We start from the raw sequence: 22,942 nt of genomic DNA on the forward strand, positions 1-22,942 counted from the left end.
GCTTTGCTAAATGCAGGTTCCTAAGTGGAAATGGCCCCATATCCTGATTCTTTCTCTCCTGATTGTTGGTTAAGCCTTTACTGTCCCAACATCTTGAGCTCTTATCTTGTGTGGTAACTGTTTACGTGGGACTTCTTTGAATGCCTTTTGGAAATCTGAATATGTTACATCTAATAGTTCCCTTTTTAAATGCTTCGATTGTTGCATCTTCAGAATTCCAATTTATCAAAAAAAATTCCTTTGTGTATATAGTACAATCACGTTGAGCCAATGTGATTTTATTCTGACTTTGTAAATGTGTTGCTGCTACTTCCTCAATTGAATCTCTGCAATTTCCCAGTTATGGATGTTAGGCTAACTGGCCTACAGTTTTCAGTTTTCTATCGCCATCTTTTCTTGAATAGAAGTGTTACATGTTTTCTAATATGTTTGGACCTTTCCAGAATCAAGGGAGTTTTGGCAGATTGACTGAATTATCCATGATTTCTGCAGACGCTTTCTTCACAATCCTAAATTGGAAACTGTCAGGTCCATAGGACCTGTCAGCCTTTAACCTTTCCAGAAATTTGACACGAGCAACTGAGAGGGTGTCTTGAGTTTCTTCCTCCTTTTGCTCCTTGATTTTTCTCATTTTCTTGGAATAGTTTTGATTTTCTACTCTGAAGAAATAGAAAATGCTTGTAAAAACTGAATTTTCTTGTTTTTCCCTAATTTCTCAACCTCCTCCTTTTAAAGAGATCAATGTTTGATAGAAATACTCTCTTCCTTTTTGTATACATAGATAAGTTCTTACTTTCTATTTTAATGTTTCTTGCTACTTTGTTTCCATCTTCTAGTGTCTCCCTCTTATTGTTGTTGCTTTGCTGGTTTCTAAAATGACCCCATGATTCTAGCCTGACATTAATCTGTGCAGCAGCATGTCTTTTCTTTCAGTTTAGTGTCATCTTTAACTTCCTTAGTTGGGCATGGATGATATATGTTCATTTTTGAATTACTTTTTCAATGGAATGTGAGAATTATGAGAAATAGTTGAGAATTATGCAATATTTCCCAACTTTCGCTGCTGTTCATCAACTGTTTTATTTATTTTCAGGTTTACTGTAACCAACTGTTTTTAATCACACTTCGATAATTGCCTTTATTTAAAATTAAAACATTATTGTGTAGGCTTCTCCCCCTCCCATAGAATTTCACATTTAATCAGGTTGGGATAATTCATTCTTAGAGGATCATTTATAATTAGATCATTAATTTATCCTGTTTCGATACACATTCCGAAATCTGCTCCTTGGTTAATTCCAGGGTATATGTTTATTCCAAGTAACTATACCAAATACTTATGAATTTATTCTCTGGAGTTCTTGTGCCATTTTAATTTGTTCAATCAATGTGCAAGGTAAAACTGCCTGCAGTAATGCAGTGTTTTCTTAAGTCATCCCTATTATGGCAATACTGAACAGGGCTTTTGCCCGAAACGTCGATTTTGCTGCTCCTTGGATGCTGCCTGAACTGCTGTGCTCTTCCAGCATCACTAATCCAGAATCTGGTTTACAGCATCTGCAGTCATTGTTTTTACCCAATACTGAACAATGACTGACTGACATAAAGATGTGTTGATATGGTAAAATATTTTTGCTGAATTAGCCACTATCTGGAAGTGGACACTATCTGATGAATTTTACATTCTATTTTCCAATATTAAGTTCAACAGACTTACTTATCAAAAATTCAGAGTTTGTTTTACCCCTCAAACCTTCAATAGTGATAACTTGGGGCTACCATAGTCACAAATCAGTTCAAGTTGATGCATTAGACATTGCACTTAAGTATATTGTGGTGATTTTTTTCAAAAATGAATCCCTTGAATGCCTACTTGATGTATTATGGAACAGCTTCTATTCTCACCTCAGCACAATACAATAACCTGTTTGCACTGTTCCTCTGGTGATTTAGTTGAAGCTATGGAAGACCATCAAGGGATACCCAGTAGGAATTCCATCTGTTTGAACAAGTTGTTATGGATAAAGCCAATTTTTAAAAATCTAATTATTTTGAGTAAAATTTGTTTGAAGGGCAGCTGTTTTTATTCAATGTTCTTGCAAAGCACTGTGTAAAGAATGAAGAACCTTTTACAAGTTGCATGCAGTCAGTAAGAGTATCTATTCATGTAGAACAATAGTTTAGCTATTGTCAAATAGCAATTTTTCTTCTCTTACCATGAAAAAGTGTACTGAAAGATAATGGGAATAACTTTTGTTCTTAATATTGTTCTGAACAAAACATTTTTATTCATTTTGCATGCTAGATGGGAATGGTGGTTGGCGATGTCCTGCTTGTCAGAACGTTTCTGTAAGAGTTCCCAATTCTTATATGTGCTTTTGTGGTAAGTAGAAAATTCTGCGGCATTACCTGAAAATTTTCCCAAAAAGTACTCTTGGAAAATGCCACTAATAATGTCTTGTGTGGTTTCTATTTAATAAGGAGTGTTTTGAACAGCTTTACCCTTTATACATGTCAGAATAATCTTTAATACTAAAGTGGGTGGCACGGTGGCAAGCACTGCTGCCTCACAGCGCCAGAGACCCGGGTTCAATTCCCGACTCAGGCGACTGACTGTGTGGAGTTTGCACATTCTCCCCGTGTCTGTGTGGGTTTCCTCCAGGTGCTCCGGTTTCCTCCCACAGTCCAAAGATGTGCAGGTTAGGTGAATTGGCCATGCTGAATTGCCCGTAGTGTTAGGTAAGGGGTAAATGTAGGGGTATGGGTGGGTTGCGCTTCGGTGGGGCGGTGTGGACTTGTTGGGCCGAAGGGCCTGTTTCCACACTGTAAGTAATCTAATCTAATCTAAAAAGTAATCTAATCTAAAGTACATCTGGAGTGCAAATCATGTACCCAGTTGTAAGATTGGATTTTAACATGTATCTCAAACTCTGATAGTGATTCATTTGTTTCTGTACTTTGCTGTATTGAGTCGTCATATGCTCCAATGACTTTGCCCATTTACAAGAAAAGGCAAAGTAAGATCAATTGGTGCACCAAATAGTCTATTAATACATTCTCACTGAGCACTTCCACTCACCCACCGCACGCAGACAAAATCTGGAATTGAACTCCAGTCTTATCAACAGGTGACTATTAAGTTTTGTTTAAATATAGCTGGCTCACAAATGTCATTTAGGTGAAGAAACCTACCTTGTCTGATCTACTTGACTCCAGACCCACAGCAGTGCTGTTGGACTTGTAACTGCCCTCTGACATGACCATGCAAGACACTCAACAGTTAGGGGTGGACAATAAATGTTAGCCATTTCTATGATAGCCACATCATTGTTTCAAAAACAAGTGGAGAGAAGAAACGTTACTCATTTTATTTCACTCCGCACTGATGTAAACTGTCCTGACTCAAAAAACTACAATCTCCTTTCTTGGTCACTTGCTAATTTTGATTCTCAGGTTAGTGCCAATTTCACTGCCTATTTCATACCTGTGGTATGTGATTTGTTGTCTACTTTGTCAACTTACTATTATTATACATCCAGTCCACTTCTGCAAATGGATGTAGATTGAAAGGAAGCTGTAATGTTTTTCATTTTGGTCCTTTATTGATTATAGAGAGCAATGGAATTTGATGACTTGGTAAAACTGAACAGAGTTTACTTGACTTCTGAGACTCATTGACATTAAATTTATTTTGTAGTAAAAAAAAAATCAAAATGTGTGCATGTGGATATGGTTAAAGCCACTGAACCAAATGCTAATAAAAAGTCGAAAGTGACATGGAAAAGTCACCAGTTTTTGGACAAGTTTTCTCAAGACAGAGGGAGGGGAAAGCAACATTTAGTGATGTAACCGAGAACTCAATCTTGGGACTTCTGATTTTTCTTTTTTTTAAACTTAAATCTACATTCCATGAAAGAATGTCTAGCAAGGTCAGCATTTGTCACTTGGCCTAATTGTGTGGCTTGCTCAGTCATGTCGACAGACACTTGAGAATCCACTACGTTTCTGTAAATCTGGAGTCACATGTAGGTCAGTCAAGTGAGGATTGTAGGTTTTTTTCCCTTTGAGGACATTAACTCACCAGTTAAGTTTTCACAACAATCGGCAGTTTGGTCACCAATATTGAATGGCTCTGAGATTTGAAGCTATGCCCCCAGGGCGTTAGCCTGGGCCTCTGGGTTATTAGCCCATTGATATTCCCACTGTGCTATTGTTGCTAGTTTTTTTCTATAGGAAAACGGGTGCAGCTAAAAATCTAACAGGTAATATTTAAAAAACGAAAAGCAGATTTGGCAAATTAAGACTTTACGTCTATTTTCAGAGAAGATGTGGTGCAGCATAAACTGTTCATATAATGGAGTCTAAAGCAAGTTGCAGGGAGAAAACCTAATAGATGTTTTAAAATTTCATTCTAAAAAAGATCATGAGAACATGGAATGGATCTTGAGATAAACAAATCTCCAGGATGTCATGCCCTGTATCCCAATCGATTAAGGGAAAGATGGCAGAAAATTAGAATTGGACTAGTCATGACTTGCCATACTTTGGTGGGATTATGTGCCTTTTGGTTTGGAAAACTGCATATCATTGCATCATTTAAGAAAGAAACCAGGAAACTATGGACTTGTCAAATTGAATCCTTTATCATAAAGTGACAATCTTTGATCAGTTCAATGTGAAGTACAAGTCATGTCTGACTAATCTAGTTACATTGGTTGAAGCTGTTTGGTAGGGTTGTCGGAGGATTTTTATCTGAGAACCTCAACAATTAATTTTCAAATTCCACCTAAAATTATCGACGACAATAAAAATGGAGGTAGTTTAGGTAAATGAAGAGGTAGGTCACCAAAATTAAAAAGAATGTGATTCATTTGCTGAGAAACGACCGTGTTCCTTTTGTAGCTGCATTCGGGTGTCAACTCTAATAAATATAAATAAAATATGAATCCTTAAATAGTGGTTTCATGTTTTTCATGATACCAAATTAAGCAAGGTAATTTAAGTAGACTTAAAGCCACAAATACCATTCAAACTAGCAGATCTAGATCAGTATCTTAAAGTGTGTGGATAATACATGAAGTTACAAAGACAGATTAAGTAATTAGCAAAATTGTGGCAGATGTTGTTTATTGTGTGGAAGTGAGGTGAGACTGGGAAAGAGCAAAGGGTTTGGGTGTCCTCATGCACATGTCTTGCAGAACAAGCTGACGGATATATGGAAAGGTGAATAATATGGCCTTCATCTCAAGGGGTAGAACTATGCTTATTTAAAATTGTGCAAAGTCTTAATCAGACCCCGTCTTGACTATTGTAATCAATTTTGGGCCTCAGGAAGATTTTGGCTTTAAAGAAAGAGGAAAAATTGACCCAGGGCTGAAAGGGTTAAATTATGGAGATCAATTGTGCAAACGTGGCTTGTATTCCACTGAGTTTTGATAATTGAAGTGATCTGATTTGTCATTTTTAAAGGGTTTGTAAAGATGCATTAGCGTAGATACAGGGAAGCTATTTAATTTAGTGTGGGAAATCCAGAGTAAGCAGCAGAAAGGAGTAAAATCAGCAGGCACTTTTGAAGGGCTGTGGAATTCTTTCTTAAAATGCCTATGCTGGATTAATTGGCATTGTAAAATTAGTTTCTAATTGTTAAGGTATCAATGAGACCAAAGGTAGTTAATAGAATTAAAATTTGGATTAACCAGGATCTAATTAAAGGACTGTATAGGCTTATGGACTTAGTGATGTACTTGTGACCCTGTGTTGAACACTGCTACAAAACAAAGTTGAGTTAAAATCCTCAAACTCCCTATGTGATGGCATTTTGGGTCTGCCTGTAGCGCGTGGACTGTAGCAGTTCACGATGATAGCTTACCATCACCTTCTGAAAGGCAGTTGGCCCAGCCAATCACGCTCACATCTCACAAATGAATTAATCAGTAAGTTGTGACCAACATAATACAGTTCTCCACATCCTGAGTACTGTTCAGTTCTAGCAACCATGACACAGAAGACATTCTGGAGGCAGTCAATTCAAGAGTCTGAGGCCTGTCCCTAGAATGAAATATTGTAAGGTGTGGATAAAGTAAACCTGGAATGTTATTTGAATTGCAAGAAGTCAAAGTAAAAAGTTACTTTCCCTTTAACACTGTTATCACAACTTATTTACACACAGTGATCATGAATGGAATGAGCTTTGAGATAGAATAGTGGAAGCAAAAAACTTTAAATGCATAATTAATCTGAATTTTCCTACCCTGCTTAGAAAAATACCCTGCTTTATCATCCAATTTATACTGTCTGGATTCAGGCATACAGACAGTACAGCTTGTTTCATTTCCTCCAAGTTTACTAATTCAGCTTTTTGTTACATTTTGTTTATAAAAATATAACCCGTGTGTCCGTGTCAACAACTTAGTAGAAGTCTAATTAGCAACATCTTTGGGACTTCAACTGTCTACTTTATTTGTAACTTCTTCAAATACATTTGACATTTATTGAGGAGCAGTTTCACTTTTTAGACTTCTGCTGTTTTCTGATTTACTAATGTTCTCAAGAAATTTAAATTCTGATGGAGTGCAATTCCTAACCATGAAATCTCACTTTCGTGAGGAGTGTTGTTGTAGTGCTGTGCAATTGTAGTTTTTTGAAATAATCACAAGATCATATATGTAAACTTAAGTTCACACTCCTGGTAATGTTTTGTTTTGTATAATTGTAAGGTAAGGTTAACAATCCAGAATGGAACAGGAATGAGATACCTCACAGCTGTGGCGAGCTTTGTGGAAAGAAACGATCTGGCAATGACTGTCCCCACTCATGTAACATGTAAGCACAGAAAACACACAATGTATGCAACTTTATGCCTTTTACATGTTGCTTTATTGTCAATAATTTGCCTTTTTTAATATTTCAAGTTTTTGGAATTTTTCATGAGTATATTACTAAATACAACAAAACTCACTTTGCATATAGGTATGTGTTTTTGTATGCTATTATTTTTCAGTTCAACTTTTATTGTGCCACTTCCTTTAGACTTGTAAAATAAACTTGGGCAGATACTATATTTGATTATGGTGGATCTTGTACTTTGGAACCGTGGTTAACTGTTTGTTGTAGGTGCTGCCTATCTGTCCCACTATGGAAGCTTTGAACTGGATAGTTTGAAAATGAATCTAATGTATGTGAAAAAGATTTTACTTGCAGTTCAATGCGTGTTTTTAAATAATTTTAGCTGTGAGAGGATTGTCCTTACCTGATTCATTGAGATGATGGTTGACCTGTGATCTAACTCCATATACTGGCCTTTGTCCTGTATTCCCTATGCAGTTCTGTTGTCACAAAAATCTATTGAGGCCTGATTATAAAAATTTAAATTGATCTAACCTCAATTGTTGTTTGCCGAAAAGTTCAAAATTTCTGATACATTATGTACAGATCTTTCCTAGTCTTCCCTAGAAGATTTGAGTCAAAATTTGACTGGTCTCAGTCCCACACTCCCAAACCAGGAGAAATAGTTTCTTCTGTTTGAATTTACCAGTTTCCCTTTGATTTTGAAAAAATTGATCACCACTTAGACTTCTAAATTCCAGGGAGCTCTGCCCTATTTTTTCTGTGATGTTACTCCAACTTTGGAAATCAAAGTCCAAACAGACAGTTTTAATGCTTTAAAATTATTGTTGTTCACTACTTTGAAAATGTTGATAGTTGTGGAAATATTTTTGTAGTTACAAAAAGAGTAAGATCATCACTGTTTTCCAAAATTTACAGATTTTTATCTAATGCAAACTTAATACCCATTGGTTCAACTGGTGAAGATTTTATTTTCCAAGAAAAATGTCAATAATCTATCCAATTCACTTTTCAAATATTTGTGGAAACCCCTAAGTATGAAGAAAGTTACCATTGTTTAAGTTAGTGTTGGATGTCAAAGTGAGGAGTAACATCACTCACGATTGCTGAAAATTCTGGCTGCTGCTGCTCAACTCAACTATACTTCTGTTTCAAAATGAAGGTTAAAAACTGACTGAGGTTTCCAATTAATCCTGATGCCTTTGTTACAACCCAGCCCAATCCCTGCAACAACAACTTAAGGAATTGTATTTTAATACTTAAGGTTACAAATTAGCAATCGTTAAATTAGTAGATTTCTGAATGATGTTGATATATGAAGTCATTTGTTTTTTTTTTTTGAAAATTCAGTCAGATTCAAAGGCCAGTATCAGCCAGTGCTTGTGCTATACTGAAAGCTTTTAAATTTTAACCTGTGTGTGAAAATTGAGGAAATCTAACATACAACTATCTTGAGAAAATCTGCTAGCAATTATATTTGTAAAAACAATGACTGCAGATGCTGGAAACCAGATTCTGGATTGGTGATGCTAGAAAAGCACAGCAGTTCAGGCAGCATCCGAGGAGCAGTAAAATCAACGTTTCGGGCAAAAGCTTTTTACTGCTTTTACTGCTCCTCGATTTTACTGCTCCTCTGATACTGCAAAAACTGCTGTGCTTTTCCAGCACCACTAATCCAGCAATTATATTTGGACAAGCTTCAAAAGTATCAAATGATGCTTTGCTCTTTGGTACTTTAACTGCATTCTCAATTTATTAACACTGCTTCTTTGTAACACATTAATATGATCTCTACAGAAGATTCGCCAAACAAATGGAGCCTCCCATCCAACCAGCATTTCTAGTGCTGTGTTGTAATTGACCCTAACATTGCATGGAAGATCATTGTAAATGAAAAGGATTTGTGTTCCTTTCTGTTAAGATAATTCTTGCTGTGCCTATGTGGTTTTAAGTCTTGTTACCTAGTTGATTCATTGCAAACTATTTACTCATTTATAACTGGGGCAGAGAGGAGAGTAACAGTTATGATAACAACAAATTTGTGAATGTCAATGGACTTAGGTTAACTTTTGATATTTCTGGCATGTACGTTGGCGATGGGTTTATAGCAACGAAGTAATTAACTGTTTTCAAGAGCAGGCTTTGCTAGTGACACACAGACGTGTAACTAATTTAAAAATGTAAGTTAAAACATTTTTAGTCTCTTGCCTTACCTTCCCTACCCCTCCACCCCATTCCTTCTCTTGCCATTCTCCTGCATTTATTTTAACTTTTGCTTTATTTCTAATATACCCTATTTCATCCAACTTTGAAAATCTTGACTGATGACTGAAAATTGGCTGTGAAGGCTAAATGAAGTTCAGAAATCTTAAGTGACAGGTTTGTGTTAAATGTGTGTTAATTTGCTTCCGATTAGAAAGAGCTTGAACACTGAATTGCAATCCCTCTGGCAGGATTTGAAATTAACTTGTACATTATATCCAGGGATTTTATAGGCTGTATAGGGTTTCGGTTACAAATAAATTGAGCAATGTTTAATATGTGTGCTTTAAAAGTTATCAAGTCTATTACTTCTCAGCAGGGTGAAATTAGTGCTCTCTTTTTTTTTTAAATGCAAATCACTGAAGCAGAATCTTTTCCTTTCAGCCTCTGCCATCCTGGGCCATGTCCGTCATGCCCTGCATTTGTGACAAAAACATGTGAATGTGGTAGAACCAGGTAAGACCCACTTCAGTATTCCCATTTCCTGAACATTGTTTAATTTTTTTTGAAAAATTTTTGAGTAAATTATCCTTGAGATACTCAAATTTATTCTTTTCATTTTTATCTTAATAGAATGATACAGCACAGAAGTAGGTTGTTCAGCTCATGTGTCTTGCAGGCTCCTTGATGGCAATATTCAAATAATTCACTGTTATTCTTAGCTCGTAATTTTTTTTAAGTTTGCCTTCGTGTTTTTTTTGGGCATTATGATCAAATCTCTTTTCACCACCATTCTTTCATGTATTGCATGCTGTATCACAACTTCTTCCTGCATACCTTTGTTTTGCTCCATGTCATCTGCTTTCATCTACCTTAAGTTTTTTTCTGGTGACTGACATTTTTAGAAATAGGTTTCTTCCTTACTTGTCAAAATCCTTCATGACTTCTAATGCATTTTTCTCCGATCTACCCATAACTTTGTGCTATGTAAGAACAACTTCAAATTCTGTAGCCTCTCCAATAAGTGTCTCATCTCTGGTATCACCCTATCCATCTTCTTTTCAAGCCTTGCTATCTTGTCTGAAGTATGGTTACAACTGAATGCATCACTCCACATGAGGCCTAACCAATGCTCTATACTGGTTCAGCATAAATCTGTTGCTTTTGAGGCAACAGCCTAGTGGCATTATCATTAGACTATTAATCCAGAAACTCAGTTAATGTTATGGGGGCACAGGTTCAAATCCTTCCATGGCAGATGGTGAAATTTGAATTGAATGAAGAATTTGGAATTAAGGGTGTAATGATGACCATGAGACCATTGTTGATTGTTAGAAAAACCTATCTGGTTCACTAATGTCCTTCAGGGAAGGAAATCTGCTGTCCTCACCTGGTCTGGCCTACATGTGACTCCAGCCTCCAGCTATATGGTTGACTCTCAACTGGCCTCTAGGCCATTAGGTATGGGCAGTAAACCTAGCCAGAGACATCCGCATCCTGTGAATGAATAAAGATTTTTTTATTCTGTACTTTGTTCCTCTAATAAAGGGGATCTTGTGTTTAACTCTTAAATCACTTTTTTGCAAATTTTTCTCCCAACTTCAAAGGTTATGTGCATTTCTCTATTGCTGCACATGGTTAGAAGCTTATTCATAATTTATATTGCTTCATTCTTCCTACTAAAATGTATCACCACATTGATTTCATTTCATGCGCTGAATTCTGTTACTGTTCTCTTCATTATTACGAGACTTGTATGACTTTGAGAAATCTAAATTCTGAGCATTCTACCAGTACCAATCTCTTACCTTTTTCCCCAATAACTTGCGCGTTGTTTCCATTTGCATAATCACTTAATGCCCTCTTAAATACCTCAATTGAATTTGCATGCTTCCAAGCAGTGTATGATCTTGGCATTTGTCATAGAGCTGTAGAGCACAGAAACAGAGACTCTTCAGTCCAACTCATCAACATCAAACAGATATTCTAAATTAATTTAGTCTAGTCCTATTTGCTAGTATTCAGCTTATATCCCTCTCAACCTTTTTCTATTCATGTTCCCATCTTTTAAATGTTGTAATTGCACCGGTCTTCACCACTTCCTCTGGCTGTTCTTTCCATATACTCATCACCGTCTGAAAAAGTTGCCGGTCAGGTCCTTTTTAAATTTCTCCCCTCTCTCTCACCTTCAACCAATGCATGGTAGTTTTAGACTCCCCAAACTGGGAGGTCATTTAACAGTTTTGTATATGGCATTGGTTTTGGAAAGTGACATGTCTTTCCTATCTGAAATCCAACCAGTCATAATCACTCTCTGAAGTTTGAACTTTAAGCAATGTTTTATCCATATTGCCACTGCCCCATGAATTCTATGGGTTTAAATTTTGGAACCAAATCTATTATGTGGCATTTTATCCAATGCCTTTTGAAAGTCCATGTAATCATTTCTCCTCTGGTATCATTCCGATATTCCTGAGGAGGATTAGCGGAATGTGCCTACAAGCTCTGCATCTACCATCTTTCCTTCCATCGGTACTGTCCGATATCCCATCCAGTCTGAGTGAAGTTTTGTACTTTGCAAACTGTCAACTTTTTAAGTACTACTCTTAATCAGTTATTTTCCCATCAATCAGACTATTGTTTTTCTTAATATAATATGTTGGCAACATCCTCTTTTCCCATGAACACAGATGAATTGTGCTTATTTACAACTTGAGTTGTGCCCACTGCTTCCACAAGAAGATCCTTATTTTAGATTGGTTCTGCCCAAACTGACTACCCTCTTACTATTTTCATGTTTATGAAATAGTCTCAGATTTCCTTTCATGTTTCTTGTAAATCTTTTCTCAGACTCTACCCCTTCATTCTCCTTTTTGAATTACTAAGCTTATTGCAGCCTGCTGGGATCTCTGCATTTGCAGACTTCTGGTGCACAAGGCAGCCATTCAGCCAGTGTCTCAAACAACTCTCTGAGCATTGGTACAATGCTCAATCTCCCATCTTTCCCCCAATAACTTGCATGTTGTTTCCATTTGCATAATCATTTAATGCCCTCTCAAATGCCTCAATTGAATTTGCATGCTGCCAAGCAGTGTATGATCCTTACGTTTGTCATATGTCTAGTTTTGTTTTGATTTTCTAACCTTCAGATCATCTTAATGTTTATTAATGTCACTTTTTCATTGTCCCATGTATCATCTTGTGCATTTATGGAAAATCACTCCAAGCCCATCTAAGAGAGTCTCACATTTGCTCTGTCCGATCTCTCCTAATTCTAATCTACCCTTGTATAAGATTTGTCTCTTTCAATATTCTGTTCAACTTACAAACAAGAAGAGAAATTGCTGGAAAAGCACAGCAGGTCTGGCAGCATCTGTGGAGAGAAATCAGGGATACTAACTTAGTTCTATCCTTCTACTGCACTAGCTAACCATGTTAGCTGTTGAGTTGCAACCAGTCTACCTTGATCTGGCCTTGCCTGAGCCAATGTTGATACCAGTATCCCAAGAACCAAAAGCTTTCTTTCCTGCACAATTCTGTCACTGTACATTAGTCTCCCTTAATATACAGCTCCTGTACCCACTAGAGGCATGCAGCTGAGATTAATCCTGAAATCTACAACTTTTAATATACTGCCTTTCGTTTCCTCAGCTTTTGAAACACTCGCTGTATTACTTGACTCTTTTTCTCGTGGTTCCTGTGCACCATTTGCTGTCCTGACACCAAGACAGCAACATCATTGATTGCAGAAATGCCAATTGTCCCTTGACTATTGTATAGCTCCTCCAATTTTATACTTTACTATGCCACTGTGATGGCATGATCCCTGTGCTGCCCACCACCCCTATGTCTTTTGCACCAAAGTGCTGTATGCTCCTTTTTAAAATGCCTTCATCCTTATTTGGTGTTCAGTAGTGAAAGCCAATTTGAAGGTCACACTCCACTGCTTACCACTCCCTACCAGTTGAATGACAATCCATTCAATGCCATGTCTAAAGTGATGTTTATAATTTTTTATGAATTGGTTGTCTCAGCAGATTTTGAGAAGATTAATTTAGTCAAATTGCAATTTTGGTGCTTTATGAAATATGTTGCGCTTTGGTTGCTAGAGCACTTCATTGCAAAATGTTCACCAGGGGTGCGAGTATTGTACTTCATGTTGTTGACAGCTTTGCACAGTTTCTCAGAGGCTTTCTTTAACTTGAAGACAGTATATAAAACATTTTGATTTGGAAGTAATTCAATTAGTGTTTTTGCCTCCCCTCAAAAATAAGTATCAGAAAGTAAAAGCAACCAACAATACTGGTTTCCAACCAAACTTCTGGTTTTAAAATTTCTAATTGATTAGTAGTTGTCAAACTCCATGTTTTAAAGTTGTGTTTTTCGCACAACGTCCAGTTATAGTCCAACAGGTTTAATTGGAATCCTACTAGCTTTTGGAGCACCACTCCTTCTGGTGGTTGTGGAGGACACACTTGTAAGGCACCTGATGAAGGAGCGGCGCTAGTGTGATTCCAGTTAAACCTGTTGGACTATAACCTGATATTGTGTGATTTTTAACTGTGTACACCCCAGTCCAACACCGGCATCTCCAAATCATGATCCATATTTAAAGGAATTGAGAAATTTGGAGCGTTAATGAGAAAACTGAGGGAAGAGTCTATTTCAACTGCTTTGTACAGTTCAATGGGGACCGTCTTTCTAAGTGCATTTGATATATGTTCTCCTTGTTCGGCATGTATTAGGAAGTCCTGCAAAAATCTAGTTTAAAGTGTGATTGCTGTAATGGTTCTACAATGAGTAAGAATAGTAGAATGGTAATAGCAAGGTAGCTCTAAAAAGAATAGGTTTCTAAACCTGTCTCTTTGCCACTCCAGTACCAAGAATAAGCATAGACCATTAAGCTCCTTGAGTCTGTTCCATTATTGAATGACATTATGACCATAAAAATCTAATCCTATATGCTTGCCTATGCATGTGATTTAATACCTTTTCATTTAACAAAACTCTTACCAATCTCAGGTTAAAATTTACATCTAATATTGCATCATTTGCACTTTACAAAAGAGATTGTGAAACGTCTACCACCCATTTTATGTAACAGTATTTCTAACTTTCTCCCTGATCAGGATGCTCTAATGTTAAGACTTTGGCCCTGAGTCCAAGACTCCCCAACCCTAAAGACCTTTATTTTCTTGTATCTACCCTATCTGTTCCTGAAAGCTCTTGAAATTTTTGATCAAATCACACCTTAATCTCCTGAATTCCTGGGATATAATTCTAGTTTGTGTCATCTCTCCTTTTTAGTATAACCCTTGGAGTCCAAATATCTCACATGCTATAATTCCTGCAAGGCCAGCATATACTTAAATTCTAGTGTACAGAATTATTCAGCATAACCCAGAGGTCCTCTAGCAAGGATTTGTTAATAGCTGCAAGATAACTAGTCCCTAAGATATATTCACAAGCATTCTGTCAGCTGTTGACAGTTTTCTGTACCTGTTTGTAATATTTTAAACCATCTTCCAGAATCCAGAGTTGCCATGGCGCTCCATTGCTTCAAGCTTTTCATTATTTCAAAAATTACCCTGTCCTTTTTGGATCTAAAGTTTGGATGACCTCACATTTGTCAAATTGCTCTTATCAAGGGCAGTTGGGGATGGATAAAATAAATCTTGATCTAGCCAGCAAAAACACATCCTCTGAATAATTTTTTTAAAAAATTGGAATCCATTTGGCATAGCTTTGCTATCTCTACCTGTAATTTAATGCTTCTGTCTATGAAGTCACCTAGTTTGGATAGGTGGCTTTCTATCCCATCATCTACTAATGGATTAGTAAATTTGCAGATGACACTAAAGTCAGTGGAGTAGTGGACAGTGTGGAAGAATATTACAGGTTTTAGGGAGACTTGGTTAAATTACCGAATGGGGCTGAGAGGTGGCAAATGGAGTTCAATGCAACTAAATGTGAGGTGATGCACTTTGGGAAGAATAACAGGAAGGCCGGGTACTGAGTTGCCACCCAGGTGGATAGTGCTGTTAAGAAGACATATGGTGTGTTAGGTTTCATTCGTAGAGGGATTGAGTTCCGGAACAGCAATATCATGCTGCAACTATACGAAACGCTGGTGTGGCCACACTTGGAATATTGTGTACAGTTCTGGTCCCCATATTTCGGAAAGGATGTGGAAGCTTTGGAAAAGGTGCAGAGGAGATTTACCAGGATGTTGCCTGATCTGGAGGGAAGGTCTTATGAGGAAAGGCTGAGAGACTTTGACCTGTTCTCATTGGCAAGAAGGAGGCTAATAGGGGATTTGATAGAGACATACAAGATGATCAGAGGAAAAGATAGGGTAGACAGTGAAAGTCTTTTTGCTAGGATGATGACGTCAGCTTGTACGAGGGGCATAACTACAAATTATGGGGTGATAGATTTAAGACAGATGTCAGAGGCAGGTTCTTTACACGGAGTGATAAGGGCATGGAATGCCCTACCTGCTAATGTGGTCAACTCCACCACATTAGGGAGATTTAAATCCTTGGATAAGTACATGGATGATTTTGGGATAGTGTAGGGGGACGAGCTGAGAATAGTTTACAGGTCGGCGCAACATCGAGGCCTGAAGAGCCTGTTCTGCGCTGTATTGTTCTATGTTCTATCTGCTGCTTGTGTCCCATTTGTAGCTACCTTTGCAGGAAGTCTGCAGTCATGATATGTCACACCATTAGATTCTATGGCTAACTGTGGGAGTTGTTATCTGAGACCACAGACTCTTTACAGGCAGCTGTCCACTTGCCTGTCCTGGATGTGTGTCTCACTTTGCCAGTGTCTGCCTTCTAAGCATTGTCATATTATCTTGTCAAGATTTGTTGGCTAATTTGCCATTCATAATTTTGGTACACCTAGAGGGTGCAAAGCATCCATGCTACATGAGGTGAAACCTAAGGACCTTCACTTCGCCATCAGCTAAATCATCAACGCACATAGTGAAGAGGTAACATCACAAGGGTACCTGACAAACTAAAATGTTACAAAGTGAGGCAACAGTTACCAAAGTGAATGTTTGAGTTACAAATGAGAGTACATGTATTCTTTTGAATTGCATTTGATTTGAGCATTTTTATTTCAGCACAATTTATTCATTGGAGTGATTAATAATGTTATTTAAATAAAAGCAAAATACTGTGAATGCTAGAGATCGGAAATAAAAGCACATTGCTGGAAAACTCAGCAGCTTTGGCAGCGTCTGTGGAGTGAGAAACACAACTAGTGTTTAGAGTTGGTTCCGATGGGTCATATTGGACTCAAACTGTTAGCTTTGTTTCTCTTTCTCAGATGTTACTACACCTAAGGTTGTCCAGCACTTTGCTTTGTTTCAGAATGTTGTCTTTAATTTTTCAGTTGAACATGGTTACTGTTTTAGCAGCAAACTGCAATATTGTTCATGGGCTTTTCTGACGCCCCTCTCTCCTCCTTACCCACCACTTTTCTCTCCTACCCTTTTGTTACTTCCCTCTGACCATCTGCCTCCCTCCTCTGACTCTCCAATCCTACCCTTCTCTTATCCATCTCATCTTTTCTCCCATCCTCTTCCCATTCACCACACTTCTCCACCCGTCCTTTTCTGCTCACAGCCACCCTCTGTGTCCCTTTTCTACTTGCTAACTCTTTGCTTACTATTGATGGAATTTCTGGCATGTTGACTTTTCACCTACTTTAAGTACAACCACAAAGTAATTACTCAGTGTCTGCTCTGTTATGCAATTTGTTTTATTAACTGGCACTTGTGGAACCAGAAGTGTACCGGTTAATCAAATATTCCAATGGATCAAGAAGTCCACATAATTGATGTAAAAATGCATACTGAGTAATAGAAACATCATGCAGGGGGTATACACATCACTGTTACACTTTTTAATTTATTATTTAAGTGATTTATGCTGTGAATAATGCAACTTGTCTTAAATAAAATTTACTGGCAGAGATCCTTCTCACACTCTCACGCTCAACTGACTGCTCGGACATCGCGAAGATCGCGATAATATGGTAAACCACTGATATTTCAGGATTTTTTTATTGCTGGCTCACAAGATGCTGGTTAAAACAAAATTTGCTGCAAATATTAAGGAACTATATAGCTGTGTCAAATGGCTTCCTACGCAGTGCTTCTGACCACCCTCTTTTTCCGAGTTATGAATTTTTATTTGATCTTAAGCTTTTTGGCCGTTTGTATGTTTTTTTTTTGCCCTTTCCTGCACTCTCATTTGTTTGTCCCATTCTGTGCCTCTTCTGTATATTTGTTTTGTCTTTAACTTTTTCTCTTCATCCATTTTAATTTTTTTAAACTTAAATTTACTACTGCAGACTACAAAGGGAACTCCCATATCAATGCTTTTTGAATAATTTATAGCTGTCATTTTACTTATCAACAAAGCTGCTCACTTTGTGGACGGTTTCTGTTTGATTACATTGTAATCAGTCTTACCTATACCTGGAATCATATCTTCTGCATTTCTCCCTTTCAAATACAATGTCCTGATCTGGAAGTAATATCTACACATGGTTCTGAGTGTTAGCAGCCATCTGGTACCTTTCTCAAGCAGCCATCTTTTATGCTTTTAGCCACATGAAGTATTACTTCCCAAGTAAAAACTCTATTCAGTACACCAAACAGTACCAGCTCTCTGGTGACTGTTCTAAAACGGTCTCCAAATATTAAGTGCTAGACTTCTACTCAAATCTTCATGTGCTCTGTGGGGGGATAAAAATGTATGACTAATTGGTAAAGCCATATTTGGAATAAAATGAAGAACACAGGGAACCAGATTAGAGGAAAATTATCTGACCAAACAACACTAGATTGGTGAATAGAAAATAAAATGTCTGATAGACAAATCAAGCTTCATTTGAAGAAAAATTTTTATTGTCATCTTCATATGGATACCTATTTACAAATTAGTCAAACTTCTCATTATTTGTTCTGGCATTTAAGTTCAGTTGTGCACTCGCAATGTCCTTTTGATAATATTTAGATGTAACTCTTTAAGTGATCCAAGTAAGTATTTCATAACTAAACTACTGCTTCAGTTATTCTTGTGTATTTTGTGTTGTAATCTTTAAATCCTTTCAGAGGATTTTAACTTTTTCCCCCACTTTGCAGCCAGTCGGTTCGATGTGGGCAACCGGGAACCATTAACTGCAGTAATGTGTGTGATAATCTCCTAACTTGTGGGAAGCATACATGTGCCCAGGTTTGCCATGCAGGGAAATGCCAGCCATGTCAACTTACTGTTCAGCAAGGTAAGGAGCCAGTCTTCATTCCAGGTACAACACTGATCCATTTTCATTAGCTATGGAAAATTGATTGATATTACATTGTCCACTGTGGGTATAGAAATCATTAAAGTTTATTATATGTTACCTTAATTAAAAATGTTGAATAAGAAGGAAGTTACTGATTTCAGCAAGTAGACTTTTGCTTAAGAAATAGGAGTGGGTCATTTGATGAATGTCTGCTCCACCATTTAATAATCATGTCTGATATGAGATGGCGTTAACTTCATTTTTCTGTCTGCTCCCTCTTCACTTGTTAACAAAAATCTAACTCAGCCTTGCATAGTATATGTTTAGTGACCTAATCCTGACTGCTTGCTGAGGAGACAATTGCAAATATTGATGACTCAAATAAGTTTGTCCTCCTTTCTGTCTTAATAGAAGATCCCTTATCTTCAAACTGAATCCCTCAGTCCTAGATTCCCTATCAAGCCTTCAGAATCTTATACATTTCATATAATAACCTGGCATTCTTCTAAATGCCAATACGTGCCCAATCGTCGTTTCATTCCAGCATTTAGCCTAGTGAAGCTTCTGCTCTGAACTCCAATGCAAATGTGTTCCTCCAGTAAGGTAACCCAAACTACTTCATACATGATCTCACTATTGCACTGTAGAATTGTTGCAAGAATTACTTGTTTTTTATACTCTATCCCTGTTATCAACACCAAAGACTGCATGCTGTTCTGCGTATGCGCCAATGTCCACGCCTTTGTGCGCACACGCTGCTGTCCACATCAGTCTTCGTGCTGTCCTGTGCATGGGCTGATGCCAGCTGCTGACAGCGCAGCTTTCTGTGAAAGGGACTGTACAGAGAGCAGCTTTGTTTTTTTTTAAATATGCTATGTTAAATCTACTTTTTGTTTTGTGAATAAATATGATTTCAACCTTCATTTAGGCTGTGCTATGCTTTATACTTTTGGTGGTTTTTGAGCGATCATGAGTGACTTTTTTTTTGCTGGTCTGTCCCTAACCCGACTTCTTCCATAGGCCCCATTATTTCTGTTAAGTGATTTTCTGTTGAGCGAGGTTTTGCTGCAATGCAACTACAGCATTATAGGAGAATTACCTGTAGTTACATAAAGGGGAAGTGGATGGTCAGGAACAATGTTGGCCCATGAAAGACAGCAAGTGGGGACACTGTCAGTGTCTACAGGAATTTTACAGGCATGTTGAATACAGTAGAAAAGGAGAATAGTCTGTCAGAAGTCGCAAGAACGTTAATAATAAATCATGAACAGGGACTGAATAAAGTTAATCTAAGCAAAACATCAGTAATGGAGAAGATAATGAAATTAAAAACTGACAAATCCCTAGAATCTTATGGTTTCCATGAGAGAATGTTGAAGGAAGTAGGGGACAAACTGTAGTTACTGTCAACATAATCTTTCAGAGTTCTCTAGATACGGAAGTTGTCCCTCTGGATTGGAAAATTGCACATGTCACTCCATTTTTTTTTTGAAGCAGGGTGAAAGAGAAAAACCAGGGACAAATAGGCAGACCATTAGCAAACCATGAACACCAACTAGCTACAACCAGCTATTCCTAGTAGCCATACGCACACATTACAGGGACCACAAATTACACTGGCATAGCACAACAATCATAGAACAAGCTAAACAGAAGGCAGCCAGAGAACTTCTAGAAGCATGGCACTCATCTACAAATTCCATCAACAAACACACAGACCCAGACTCAAGATACTGGCAATGACAATGGACAATGGGAACAGGCAATCTGAAACAGGAACAGAACCAAAAGTTCCAGAAAAAACTTAGAGCAGCGCTTCACAGGAGGCTCCAAAGCACTGAAGATGTCACCTGGACAAGGGATGAAATGTCTGCAAATCAACGTCCCAGCTCAGCAAACATACCCACAACTATGGCAATCGGCACCTGAGCTACAAATCTTGCTACAAATCTTTCACAAACCTTTGAATAGGCTGCGTTTAGCTGAAAGCAGATCTCAAATTGATGCATGTTGTAGTTTTTTCTGGGATGGCACTGTGGACTTTGAGAGAGATGTTATTGACAATATTGAAATAGAATTTTAGGCTTGCTCGTCAGAAACATCTGCAGACTAAATGTATTGGTAAAGACGTTTAAACAGTAGGTTTGAAGTAATTTTGAATCCACAACCTTATTCAGAGTTCTGAATATAAGTTTGCTTGCTGAGCTGAAAGATTTGTTTTCCGACGTTTTGTCACCATACTAGATAACATCAGTGAGCCTCTGGTGAAGCACTGGTGTTAGTGACCTGCTATCTGTTTTTGTGGTTAGGGTTCCTTGAGTTGGTGATGTCATTTCCTGTTCTTTTTCTTAGCGTGGTAAATGGGGTGCAAGTTATTGTGTGTGTTGATAGATTAACAGTTGTGGAGTATAAGATCAACATTTCTATTAAGAAACACATCGACTTGGACCCGTTTGCCACCCTCTGTTTTTAAAAAAAACTGGAAATGACATCACTGCAGGAAATTGCATCACCAACCCACGGAAACCTAAACACATAAATAGAAAGTGGGTCACTAACACCAGTGCTTCACTGGAGGCTCACTGTTACCTAGTATGATGATGAAACATCTGAAAACTAACCTTCCAGCTTAGCGAGCAAACTTATATTCAGAGCCTGAACCTGAGCTACAAATCTTCTCAAAACTCACGTATTTAGATAGTGTTAATCTTACCTCTGTTATCTCTATGCTAGGTCATCAGAGGAAAATTGTATCACATCTAAAAAAACAAATCATTGAAAAACTTAATTGTTATGAAGTTGAAGGCATGTATTGTACCTTTTGAGAGAGAGAATGGTGTTCTGAACTGAGATTACAAGCACCTCCGTACATGATTAGATGGCAGTCCTAGAACGTACTGAAAAATTGAAAATATGTAACCTTTGGATGTGAAATGGATACCTGAGTTTTGGTTGCTATTTTACGACAACTCAAATTTAATCAATCAATTTAAATTATGCCCAGGATATTAAAACCCTACCGAGTTTGAATTTACTGTTTTTCCAACATCAAACCAATGAGATGATACAAGGTTGGGTATAAGAATGTGGACATTTTGAAAATTGGTCAGAGAACAATTGTCATAGAGAGAGAAAAACTGCTGGAGAGCTAATTGCCTACCTTACATTTTGCTTTCAAAGAAATTAGGAAAACATTCTTTATCAAAGGTACTTCTTCATGTGAAACATACTTGCAGTAAAAAGAAAGATGATGACTCAGGAAGATCAGTAACAGGAGAAGACAAAGACTGGGTGATTTTGAGATTAAGCTAATGTAATTTTGTAAGTGTATTATTGGAACAGCATATTTTTAGAGTTGGAGTCAAAAGTTAGCAGTTAAGAGAAATGGGGGCTTAGATTTGTCAATATTCTTTTGTGTAATGCTCACATTTAGAGTTAGAAAATAAATTGATATTTTTTAAAATAGTGAAATTTGGGAGTTCTCTGTCACCTCATTTGAACAAATTGCAAAGTGAGCTTTTCTGGGTGCTTGGTTTAATTAACAAAAAAGGTTCACCTCTGTGTCATAGTTAGTTGAATTGGTTATGTTTTCAGACCAGACCACCTATTAGCACTGATATATAGAATTAAATACTATAATAAAGCATCTTAAAGTAGAGAGTATATTTTAAGGGAAAATAAAGCGTCAAAAATTAAAAATGGAGAAATGTGTACTTGCCATCCTAAGATGACCCAAAGAACCAGAAGTTAGTTGAAGCTGATTTTATAATATTTTTGGATGGTGTAAATGGGAAGTGCCTTTAATCCTAAGAAGCTAGGAAGTAAATGCAAATATTTGAGAATTATGTGAAGTTAAGAGTACTTGACCTGCAGAAACTTGTGACAGCAGTGGATATGAGATTTTTTTTGTCAAATATTTTTGGAGAAATTCAGCCCCTGGGGTAAACTGGACACACTTTGTCCAGGTAACATTCAATGAACAGTCATTCCTTGTGGGATAGTGTACACTTTACAAAAAGTGTAAATAGGGGAAAAGCTGTAAGGATTGACCATATTAGCATGGAACAGTTGTTGGTTTTTAAAAAAATCTCCAAAATCACCTGAGTTGATACAAATCACCAATTATCTCTTGTTCCATCTAAGAAGTGTCAAAATATTACAGGGACTCCTGGAAGAGAGCCATTTGTCTTGCAATGCTTTATATAAAATTTTAGAAAGTAATTTTATTTGTTTTAAAATGTAATTTGTGAATATTATGTAAGCTTTATTTTTAAACCAGGAAATGAGGAGTTAATTGTGTAACATGATGTTGTGTTTACAGGAGAGGGGCACTCTTTGCTCAACACTTGTGCTCATATAAAGGAACACTTGGTAACACTGGAGCCATCTGTTTGAAATATTTCTTTGTGAATAAACCTAAAACTGAATAAATATTGTCCATTACAGCTGACTTTTAGAAGTTGAACAATTTATTGGTAAACAAATTTCAGCATATGGTGTGATATAGTACATTTTGAATGGAAGACTGAGGAAATTGGATAGAAAGAGTATAAATGGATAAGAAAACACAAGGGATCTAGGGTAGAGA

At 37.2% G+C, this 22,942-nt stretch overlaps 1 protein-coding gene across 2 annotated transcripts in view; it reads left to right on the forward strand.

Moving 5' to 3' along the window:
- The window catches only part of nfx1 (nuclear transcription factor, X-box binding 1), a 71,083-nt gene that overhangs the window by 14,101 nt on the left and 34,040 nt on the right, over positions 1-22,942 (forward strand). For both annotated transcript variants that reach the window (XM_043689966.2, XM_043689967.2), the window contains exons 4-7: positions 2,306-2,383; positions 6,717-6,822; positions 9,493-9,564; positions 18,212-18,351. In XM_043689966.2, coding sequence (XP_043545901.1) covers positions 2,306-2,383; positions 6,717-6,822; positions 9,493-9,564; positions 18,212-18,351 — 396 coding nt within the window. The remainder of the gene's footprint in view (positions 1-2,305; positions 2,384-6,716; positions 6,823-9,492; positions 9,565-18,211; positions 18,352-22,942) is intronic.

The sequence above is a fragment of the Chiloscyllium plagiosum genome, unplaced genomic scaffold (genome assembly GCF_037043375.1).
Source record: "Chiloscyllium plagiosum isolate Xiang-an unplaced genomic scaffold, Cpla_swu_hap1 HiC_scaffold_5, whole genome shotgun sequence".
In the NCBI taxonomy this organism is placed as follows: Eukaryota; Metazoa; Chordata; class Chondrichthyes; order Orectolobiformes; family Hemiscylliidae; genus Chiloscyllium; species Chiloscyllium plagiosum.